We start from the raw sequence: 12,046 nt of genomic DNA, 5'->3' as shown, positions 1-12,046 counted from the left end.
CAGGATGAACTTTTCAATGTAAAATCTGAACACGGGGTCTCTCTGCCTCTGCCACCTTCTGCAGCCTCAAGGGGTCATCCTCCTTCCTTTCATACCAGTCTTACAGTCACTAACCAAAGCTCCTAGAACTGAATGGACAAATGGCCTTGGCTACCGTGTACCTCAATACCCACCAACTCCTTCTGAAAAGCCTATCCTCCTATTCCGCGTCTTCAAAAGTCACTAGAAGTCCTCCTTCCTCTAGAAAGCTTTTTACGATTGCCTCTAGTCACACGTATAGCCCCTAATCTAGATTTTCACAGAATCTTGTGCACTGACCTAGGAAGGCATGTATCACAGGGCTCTGTAATCACTGCTCTGTAATCACTAGAAAACAAGGAGCAGATCCAAGAGCAGGGGACAAGGAAGTCAAGGAGCAGTGGGGAGAGTCTGAGAACACCTAACAGGATGTCACTGAAGACCCAGGAAATGAAGGCATCCAAGTAAGGAAACTCCTTCAACCTCAAAAGAATGAAGAAGACTACCAAAATGTCTGTTACAGAGCTGAAGATTTTCTTTGGAAACTCAGAAGAAGCAAACAGAAACTCTACCCGCCTACAACTTCGATTAGTCAAAGTACCAAGGCATCAAGAGGGAAGGACAGAAGAACAGCTTCACCCTTCCCCATTCCAACCCTTCCTCCTTCTTCCAGGGATAAGAAGAGTCTAGTCCTGGTTATTGAGAGAAGAGTTCCATTAAGAGTAAGAGACATATAGAGAAATAGAAGTATAAGCAAAGAAAATTAAAGTAATATGCTTGCCAACTCAGATTCTAGAGTCAGAGATATTAATGGCTTAAAATGAACAAGAGCTTCAAGCCAAAAAAAGAAAGAAAAGAAAGAAAAAAGGTAGTAAGAAGTCCATATAGTCCCTGGGCCCTCTCCCCAGGCTCTACTCTTAAACGGAGAAAAGTCAAGAAATGAATTCCATCTATTATCACTTGTCAGTACTTAACTCAAAAGGACAATAAACAGAACCCTGGCAGCAAGAAAAACAGATCTTAAAAATGTCAAGGCAACAGGAATGGGAAGCCGTGAGCCCACGGAAGGTAACATACTATGGCTGCCCAATGGACAAGAGACTAAGGATTCTACCCAGGGAGCACAGTCATTTACTCTAACATCTGCCATGAACCAGTGCTACCACCCCAGAAAAGGAGCAGCTTTACGGGGACGTGGTTTCAGACTTTCACTCTGCACTTACAGTGACTCGGGGAGCAGAAGGCGGCAATTCCTGTTGCTGTGAGACCTGACCCTTTTACAAAAGGGAGGAAAACATATACCATCTTTTCACGCATTCAAACACTTAACTTATTTCCACTACAAACGAATGTGGGTACAGACTATGTTAGGCACTTGGCAGGACCAGGAGAGCAGGCATGATTTAGAAAGGCTAGAATAAAAAATGCTGGAGGCCCAGGGGGATGGGAGGAAGAGCAGCAAGAGGAGGGCTGGAGAAGCTGGTGGTGCCACACCACCCAGGGCCTTAGGAACCGCGTGTTGAAGTTTATTTTAAAAACATTAAGAGGTGCCAGTGAAGGGTTTCATGCAAGTAAGTGATCTGGCCAGACATCTTTTTAAAAGTTCTTGGGCTGCGGTGTGGGGAATGACCAAAGAAAAATAATCTAAAAAGGAGGAGACCAGTTAGGAAACTGGTAAAGCCAATCAGGTGAACAAGTACTTTGAAATAAAGCAGTGAAAACCACAGCAAATACCAGAGAATGATGCCCACCAGTCTGGAAACGAAGGAATAACGGTATTTAGAAACCACTACCACACACTCTCACAGCCTACATGAATCTACTGCTCTACTTGCTCTATAGCTGCCCCACCAATCTCCACCCGATGTTATCCCCAACCTTGCACCAGATAAATCCTCTTCCCCCACTACCCTAACTTTATCAACCAGCTATCCAATTCAGCAGCCACCTGGACCATGTGGCTATTTATATTAATTAAAGTTCATTTTCAAGTTTAGTTTCTCAGTAGCAACAGCCACAGCTCAAGTCTTCACCAGCAGCAGATGGCTAGTGGCTCCTGAGCGCCCGGCACAGAGAGCGCGTTTCCATCGCTACAGAAAGATCTTACTGGATGGCGCTTCGCTAAAGGTACACCTAAATCTGCCACTTCACTAGGTAAGCCCATTTAAAAACAACACATTCATCTGAGAGGCCCCTGTGAAGGCAGACTCGGCTCACTGTCTCGTGCCCACACCTGGTATATTAATAAGCTTCACGGTGTAGTGAAGAATCATGGTGTACAAACCACCAGACAGGCCCTGTGTTTTGGCTCATTAATCCTCACTATGCTCTGAAGAAATAGAAAGGCAGCAGGCATCACCCATGTTTTATAGGTGAGGACACCAAGGCACAGAAATTAACCTGCCTGAGGCTATAAAGTCAATAATGGAGTCACAAATAAAAGCTGAATTCCCTAACGCCCTGACCAGTGCTCCATTCATTAAAGTAGTCATGGCTGATTTAAGAACCCAAGGATGGAAACTATTCAGTTTCACCTGACCCAAACAACCATTTGCTTTAGCAAATGGCTGGCTATACCCACAGGAGGGTCATACCTATTGGTCCACGTGCGTGTGTCTACACACATACAGACACACACACACACACACACACACACATATAGACAGATGATATGTGTGTGCGCCTATACACATGCAAGCCAGAAAAATAAAAATATGGAAAAATGGTCCCCTTGAGTGTGCCCCAACAATCTCACCATATGTGTTAGAAAATAAAGATATTAGACCCACTTTCTGAAACTAACAGCACCAAGGTACTCCTGCATTATTAGTTTTTCAATTATGCTATAAAAAGATTACAACCTAAAAGCTCTGCATTCTGTAATTCTTGTTTGCCTCTGTAATCAAAGTAAGCGTGACTTTCGTGTGCTCTTTCCAAACCTATATAAGCAACGGGGACATGAAGAGGCAGTTCTTCTATTTCCATTTCAATTCCCTCATTAACTGAAGAGAGTAAAATAATATATAGGGAGACATGAACCAAGTTATAGATTAAAGATATAAAATCCATATACGGCAATTGCTTGTGACACTCTTGACAATAGCAATTTTAAAATGCAGCCACCAGCATTCGCTAATGCATCTCTGTGCCCTGACACTGCAAAACAATTTACCCCGAGCTTCATTTGACTGATGTGGAAAGTCTAAGAAATAACTTGATAACACTTGCCCAACATCTGAATTCTTACATATTTTAACTATATATGCAGAAAAAGCATAAAAAAATAGAATTTTTAAAACAAATCTAAAGTACTGTGAAGCATACAAAATAGTTATTTCTATGCTTCTCATTCTTTTCTCACTAATAAGTATGACTCAATCTACAGAATATAACTAAGTGAATTTATGCAGAAAAATCAAAGCTTCCGAAATTAATTTGCCAATCATTTCTAAAGTAAAGAAGCAAGTCTTCCTCAAAAATGTAAGTGTTCCAAAGGAAAAGGGCACGAACACTGATTTTAAATACAGACTATAATGGTCACGTCTAACCTCAGTTGTGAAAGACAAGAAAGAGAGCCACCCATCTGAGTCTCCAAGGGTGGGTTCCGTCACAGTCTTGACTCAGGAGTACAAGTCAACTGAACAACAGTATTTAAGCTGAACGACTTACACAGCGTTCCTGGAGGCTCCGTAGGAAAGTAAGAGCTTGACTATATCCAAGTGCCCGTTCTTAGCAGCATCATGAAGCGGTGAGTCATTCTGATAGCCAGTGGTGTTCACCAATGCCTTATGCTGTAGCAACAACTCCACTACCTTCAAGTGCCCATGATTGCAGGCTTCATGCTAATTAAGTAATAAGAAAAGAAGGGAGAAAGGTGATGAGGAAGAACGACGTCTAATATCATAATAAAACTGCACTTTAGAAAAATAAATGTGAACTTCAGTCAGTAAACTGGTTCCTACCTAAAAATTCATACAGACCGTAAGTGTTGACTCAGAGTAAAGCCCTGTTAATAATCTTAATGATCAGATACATGATGATCAAAATCTATGCAACTGATGGAAAAAGGGCTTATTTATCTGAGCCTTTGGTCACCTACTGTTTTTTTAAGAAAATGTAGTTGACCAACTCTATATATGTATAAACCAACTCTAGTTCCTACACTCTTCCACAGTAAAAAATTGCAAACAACAAAAAACTCCAAGTATTTAACAACTAGATCATGCATAAAAAGTGAAATTTTCCATGGCCAAATAGCATTCGCTAAATCAGGTACTTAGCCATATGCTAAGTGGGGCGCCCACACATATATAGATCCGCCCCAGAAAATGAATATCCAGGAGAGAGTATTTACAAGACAATCTTCTCTATTTGCTGAAGCTACAGATTACTATATGGCTGGTGTCGATAACAGAAATAACAGGGTAAGGGCTCAAAAAGAATGAATGATGTAATGGGTAACAACGCAATATTCAAGATACCTCATGTGCAAATCTTTCCTCATGTCTAATGAACTGTTAACGAAGCCACAAGGCTGTCCTCCCATAAATCTCTAGCATACTGTGCTTTTTATGTGTATCTATTCAATTCATAAAAAGAAATACCACATGAAATGTATGTAAGGTCTATTTCTAGGAGAAAGGAAGCCAAATCAGACATTGGGTCCTCTAATAAATCACTCATCAAACTTCACTACAATTGGCCTTACTGGCTTCAGAAAACAAAAACCAAAACCAAACAAACTAACAAACAAAAAACTGACCTTTCTCTGAAGAGGTTAGCCTGTGGAGTCAAAAACGACAAAGTAACTTTGATCCAGACTAAACCCTCCCAGCTTAGAAATTTGGTGAGAAGTTATTATACACAACTTTGAGCCTTTTTGATACCTGGCCTAATGAAAATCTCCCAATTTCTATGATAAATTTCCAGGTCATGGGGTAAGTTTTTACCTCCTCTACTGATATCACTACAGCTGTCTTCAAATTGCCCACAATGAGCCCAAATAGCATTTGTTTCCATGAATTTGTGCCATTTCTTCTCCAGACTACACTTCACATTGCATCTTTAGTAATAATAAAAGATTTTTTTAAATGTTTAATGTAAGCCAAGATTTTCTACTACCCCTCTATATTTGCAATTAGGTAGGGTATAAATGAGGCTACAACAGATCCTCAGTAAGAATCACTGCCTTGTGGGGCACCTGGGTGGCTCAGCGGGTTAAAGCCTCTGCCTTTGGCTCAGGTCATGATCCCAGAATTCTGGGATCGAGCCCCACATCGGGCTCTCTGCTCAGCAGGGAGCTTGCTTCCCCCTCTCCCTCTGCCTGCCTCTCTGCCTACTTGTGCTCTCTCTGTCAAATAAATAATTAAAAAAAAAAAAAAAAAAGAATCACTGCCTTGTGATACAATCCTGTACCCTGTTCCTCTGACATCTCTTTGTTCCAAGAAATCTGGTTCCAATGACATGCAATGTGGCAAAAGGGAGCCTCGTGTCGGTTATAGCAGTCACCTCCATCTGTTGGCTACATTAAGCAATATAGTGTGACTCAATTCCTAAATCTAAAGGTAGTCAGTGAAAAGGCAGCCAATTTCTTACCTGTCACAACTGAAAAGTTAGATGAAAAATCATCACTTTCCCTTACTTGGTAAAAATACAAATTCTTCAGATTAAAAAGAGAATGTATACTGCAGAAGATAATATATAGACAACTACATAACTTTAAGTATAGTAACAATAAAACATAAGCAAAATGAGAATATAAAACAAATAGGAAACTACCAATGGTGTCCATCCAGCATGGTCTTTAACATTTGGGTCACTTCCATTTTGTAAGAGGTACTCAACAGAAGGTATGTCGCCCTAGTAGAACAATGAAAAAACAAAAAGAAATTAAAATCATCAAAAAAGAAAAGAAGATATTAAGATTCGGGTTTGGTTTGAAGATTCAGTCTTCTTAAAGATAGAATCAAAATTAAATCTTTTCTCTAATGCCTACTACTCATGAATCATAAGTAAGAAGTAATATATGGATGAACTATTCTGAGGTATCAAGTCATGAAGTCATACAGTCCAACCTTGAATATCAAGTACAAAATCCCTGCGATTAGCAACCCTTATCAAAAGTCATTTCAAAATACCAAATAAAGGGCACTAGCCAAAATCAACTGATGATAATGAAGTATTTAAAGTCATCACTTCATTTGTGAAAAACATCCTTTTTGAGCATGCATTAAAGTAATTTCCAAGTACTGTTTAAAGCAAAATTACAGCTAAGAAGGTTACTCAGTTAAAACTGCCAAAAATTGTTTTCTTATTGACAGTTACTCCATTTATCCTTAATACATCAATTCAGTTTATATTCACTTTATTTGCTCTTATTTTTCTAGGCAAAAGCATGGCTTATTTTCTCCAAATACTTCTGACACAGCTTACTCTGAAAAAGGCTGAATAAGTTACATATGGCAAAAGTTCTATCTATGACAAAGCTGTGTTCAACTGGTTTTATGAAGAGTTTTAGGGAGAAGGAAATCTCTCTTCTCCCACTCCCAGCCCCAATATTCTTCTGAAATGAGATTTTCCCCTACTGGTTGGATTATCTAGAAATCATTAAATCTCCTAAAAACAGTAACTTTTATTTGCTTGTTTTGGGCTACCTCTCAAACACAGCAAATCTTAAGATGATAGCTTACTTAGTTTTCTACTGAAAAAAAGTAGACTTGCAACATACATCTTTATGTTCCTAAATTAACAAAATAACCCTAAACACTTAATGGATCTAAAAAATAAACATTATATATGTTTCAAATCAATTGCCTAGCTTCAGTTAAAAAAACATTTTCCCATAGAATCTTAGGGGTACAAATTCTATACCTGTAGTACAAGTTAACATTTAGTTAGCAACATTCACTCTATCTTCAAGTCAATTCCAAATAAAACTAGGAACATCTGTCAAGATACAAATTTGAATTTTTTAAAAAAATTTATTTATTTATTTGATAGAGAGACAGCGAGAGAGGGAACACAAGCAGGGGGAATGGTAGAGAGAGAACCAGGCTCCTTGCGGAGCAGAGAGCCCGATGCGGGGCTCGATCCAGAAGCCCTGGGATCATGACCTGAGCCAAAGGCAGACGCTTAACGACTGAGCCACCCAGGTGCCCCTTGAATTTTTTTAAACAATCCCTGGAATCACTTCTTGGCCTTTTGGCTAAGATCAAGTGAAACAATCCCATGAATGTAGAGGCAGATGAACTGCCAGAACCACATACATTCATACATTTCCAACTAACAAATGAAAGTATCCACAGCCACACACACACACACACACACACACACACACAACACAATAAGCTCTCTAAAAGATTTCCTCATTCTAACTCTACACAGTAGTCACAAAAACATATTAACCTAAAGAAGTCCATAAAATAATATAAACACAACAATGGGATGAAGAATCACGGGGAAACAGTCACACAGAACATGGGGAAACAGTCACACAGAAACAGTGACAATCTAAAGACTCTTGTAAGGTTCCTAGACAGTGCCTTTTTTCTTCCATGTCACCTAGCCATACTATCAAAGTGTCTTCTGTTAACAAACCATCCCTAGACTTCCCTGAAACACATACCCATGCAAACTGCTTGTTATTTATACCCACCCTGCTTTCTCCTCCCTAGTACTTAAAAATCTGTCATAATTTCATTGTTCTACTTTATGTAAATTTAATGTCATGCACATAAATAAAATTATGAAAATTATACATAGAATCCACACCAAATGAGTAAGCTTGAACCAGTATGGAGTTTCTGGGAAATAAATTAACTTCTGCTTCTGATTTTTTTAAATTACTGTCTTTGCTAACAGAATACTTTCTGAATAGTAAGTACTCACTTTTAGACTCCCCACAACTTAAAAGAATAATGGAGATTTTCTTAAACCACAGCAAGAAAAAAAAATCATCTAAGGAGTTTTTCCCAATGCTTGTAAAAAATTTTAAGTGGACTTGGTATTTTCAAGCAATACCTAAGAGGCTGAAAATAAACGGAGATGTGTACCACGATCAATTTTCTTATTGCTAAACTTTTGTTCAAAAAGATCCTTCACACATCCATATATGTTACAGCAGTATAAATTAACTTTCCAAACACACACACACACACACACACACACACACACACACACTATTTTCCTAATTATAAAGACCAGGTCTTCTAAAATACAATTAAGAATATTTTGATAAAAATGGTACCCGACATTATAATAATGACAACTTACCACAAATGGTTAAGCTTTTCCACATAAATGAACTAATCAGCTACCTAAAACTTCTAGATATTGTTAAAAAATTGTTTTTAGTCATACAGAATGAAGCTCTAAAATATATTAAACACTTCCCTGGCTTCTCAGACTTTACTGAATAAAACAGTTTCACAGATGATTTTGACAACCTAGTCCATGATGGTTAAGTTCCCGATATTAAGGAGGGTCAGTATTATAAAAGTGGTATGTGACAGGGGGAGAAATGGATACTGAATCTAAAAGATGTTCTAGAAATTAAAATCTTGAAAATATGCTGCGAGTTTGCTTGAGTCCTTTACTACTTTCTCAGGAAGGTAGCATGAAGGACATGTAGTAACATGACTTTATACACAACATGAATGCCTTAAAACTCAGTGAATTACAAAGGCAAATCCTAAAGGAGACTCCTCACAAGGGATGTTCTCTCTACCCAGGAGATTCCCATCACCTTTGTTAAGTGTATCATGCCTTGTAAGTTGCCTTCAAAATATGATTCATTATGTCTGCATCAAAAGTGTATCATGACATGCCAAGGTCAAGACTTTTTTCTATTTCATGATATATTCAATGCTGTGGCATGAATTATAAGTAATCATTACCATTTTAAGAATCTGCTAGAAATCTGAGGATGTTTACTCCAGCAACTACAAATCTTTAAGGAAAGGTGACATAATAAAGTAACAAATCAAAATTTTCTCTATGTCTAAAGAAATATCAAATACTAAGTTTTTAAAAATGGAACCAGAAGAATAAATAACGAGTGTTTATTGTAGTTTCTACTTAGGTGGAACACTTTCTCATAAAATCTCACATTTATGACATAATGTTCTCAGTAGCATTTTAACTATAGGTGACATTTACATTCAAATACACCTAGAAACACGGGCAATAAAGAGAACTGACTGGATCTCAACTTATGTTCTGGTTAAATGAGAATGTGCACAACATCCCAGACATCCTATTAATGAATATTCTGCTTGAAATTCCACAGTGTAATAAAATGAAAGTATAAATAAGGAATTCAAGAATAATCCTCTGTGGGGTTGGCATCCAAATAGTGCTGAATGTCCAAAAATTAGATGGCTCATCTGTAAATCCATGATTCTAAGGGAAAAAAAGGATTTGAGAACTAATCATACAAAGAGAATCTGCCAGCAACAGAGTAGCTGTCTACGTTCAGGTAGTCTGAATTTAGGCAGACTGAATATTTACTAAGACCTTTCTGTTGCCAAGTACAGAGGTTATCAAGATAAATAAGGTAATAGATGCCTTCCATTAACCCAGAAGTCCACTTCCAGGAATTTATCCTAAAGATACACCCCCTCACATATGAAACAAAGATTGCTTACCACAGCACTGTTCCTAAAAGCAAAAGAATAGAAACAAACAGGCATCTATCAGTGAGGGACTAGTTAAAAATAACTGATAGAAAAGATTCATAGAAAGCAATGCAACTATGAAAATATACAGAAACCTCTGTCCTAATATGAAAGCATTCGTTTATATTTACATAAAGAAACTGACAAAGGACACACAAGTTTAAGAAAGGTGAGTAGGAAAAAGCTTGTCAGTAATAGGGTGTCTAGGGCCAAAATGGAAGTGAAATTTTCTACTACAAATGCTTTTATTCTTATTTTTAAAACATGCAGTTATTACTCATATTTTGAAGTTAAATTTTAAATGAAGAATATGCTCTAGGTAACCACAATATTTGAGTCATGCCATAAGCAGCTAAATGAATATAAATGCAAACAAAATAATGTCACCATAGAGAAGAAACTAATTCTGGGAATTCTGAGACTTACTAAAAAGGTAGGATGTAAACTGGATTTTGAAGGTTGTGTACAAAGAACCAGGAAGGAAAAAGGAAGCATGTAAAGGAAAGAATTTAAGAGTCATAGGAAAGAACATGAATAGCATTAATGAACGTACCTGAATAATTCATAAAACTAAAGTTCAGGGGTGCCTGGGTGGCTCAGTGGGTTAAGCCTCTGCCTTCGGCTCAGGTCATGATCTCAGGGTCCTGGGATCGAGTCCCGCATCGGGCTCTCTGCTCAGCAGAGAACCTGCGTCCTCCTCTCTCTCTCTCTCTGCCTGCCTCTCTGCCTACTTGTGATCTCTCTCTGTGAAATAGGTGAATAAAATCTTTAAAAAAAAAAAAAAAAAACTAAAGTTCAGTGTGACAAGAGAATGGAATGGGGTTCAGATCATGACGGCAGAGAAAATTTGCTCACTTATTCATCAAATTCACCTGTTATGTTCCAGGCAATGTTCTAGATCTTGAAGACATAACAGTGAACAAACAGAATTCTTGCTCTCGTTCTAAAGAGAAAGGCAGGAGACTAAGAGATCTATAATAATGTCGGGAAATAACAGGAAGAAATATAAAACAAGCAGGGCTGCTACTTTAGGTAAGCTAGGAAGTCCTCTGACATTTGAGCAGAAGCCTGAAGGAGGATGAATGTGCTGGGCTGTGTAGGCCATGGGAAGGACTGCGGATTTTATTTTAAGTGGGCCAGGAAGTTACGGTAGAGGAACAGAGAGTGACAAATTTTGACTTGGGTCAAAATTTGGATCAAAATTTATTCTGGCTTCCATATAGGGATCCGAATACAGGAAGTGTACAGGAAAGCAGGGCAAGAAATTAGGAAGCTACTTCAGTGGTGATGGTTAGAATAATCACCCCCCTACCCCCGCAAAACTGTCTGTGTCCTAACCCCCAGAACTTGAATGTTATATCTTTGTATGTTACACAAAAGGGACTTTGTCATGTGCTACAAGAAGCATCTGCTGTTGTAAGCTTTGAAGACAGGGGAAGGGTGGGGGGCACAAACTAAAGAACAAGAGAATGGGGGCACCTGGTTGGCTCAGTCAGTGGAGCGTGCAGACTCTTGGATCTCGGGGTTGTGAGTTCAAGGCCCCATCTTGGGTGTAGAGATTACTTAAAAAAAGAGAGAGAGAGAGGGACGCCTGGGTGGCTCAGTGGGTTAAGCCGCTGCCTTCGGCTCAGGTCATGATCTCAGGGTCCTGGGATCGAGCCCCGCATCGGGCTCTCTGCTCAGCAGGGAGCCTGCTTCCTCCTCTCTCTCTGCCTGCCTCTCTGCCTGCTTGTGATCTCTCTGTCAAATAAATAAATAAAATCTTAAAAAAAAAAAAAAAAAAAAAAAAGAGAGAGAGAGAGAGAGAGAGAGAACGGCCCTCAGCAGAAAGTCAGCAAGAAACAGGATCTCAGTCCTCCAACCACAAGGATCTATCCAGTTCTCTGCAACATCCCAAATAAGCAAGGGAACGGGTTCTCTCTTAGAGCTTCTAGAATGTAACACAGTTGACAAACTGATTTTAGTCCAGTGAGACCCATACTGGCCTTCTAACCTATAGAACTGTTGAAAAAGGAAGAAGAAGAAGAAGAAGGGTGAAGAAAGGAGAAGAAAGAAGAAAGAACAAGAACAAGAAGAAAGAAAATTAATTTGCAATGTGTAGTGACTTGCTATGACAGCAACAGGAAACATGAGGTCAGGGCAAGAAAGATAAGTAACTTCCACTAAGGTAGTGGCTGTGGAAAGGTTATACCCAAGAAAGATGCCAAGAGACAGGTGCGTGGCAAGGTATTGAAGAACTTTTATCAATGACGTTAGCAAGATTGGAGATGATTCTGTAAAGCCGTACCTGCATAGGAGAAGCTAACTAGCTGGGACAACTAGCCCAATATAACTGTTGGGGGGAGGGGTCCTCT

The 12,046-nt window shown here is 38.9% G+C and overlaps 1 protein-coding gene across 1 annotated transcript in view; it reads right to left on the bottom strand.

The window, feature by feature from the left end:
- Positions 1–12,046, bottom strand: part of BARD1 (BRCA1 associated RING domain 1) — a 78,062-nt gene that overhangs the window by 33,502 nt on the left and 32,514 nt on the right. Inside the window, exons 5-6 of the mRNA XM_032859865.1 lie at positions 5,797–5,877; positions 3,688–3,860 (exon numbers count right to left, since the gene is read on the bottom strand). Coding sequence (XP_032715756.1) covers positions 3,688–3,860; positions 5,797–5,877 — 254 coding nt within the window. The remainder of the gene's footprint in view (positions 1–3,687; positions 3,861–5,796; positions 5,878–12,046) is intronic.

The sequence above is a fragment of the Lontra canadensis genome, unplaced genomic scaffold (genome assembly GCF_010015895.1).
Source record: "Lontra canadensis isolate GAN:19392208 unplaced genomic scaffold, GSC_riverotter_1.0 scaffold18, whole genome shotgun sequence".
Classification (NCBI taxonomy): Eukaryota; Metazoa; Chordata; class Mammalia; order Carnivora; family Mustelidae; genus Lontra; species Lontra canadensis.
Note: the sequence above shows the minus strand (reverse complement) of the source record. Positions and strands in the feature narration are given on the sequence as shown.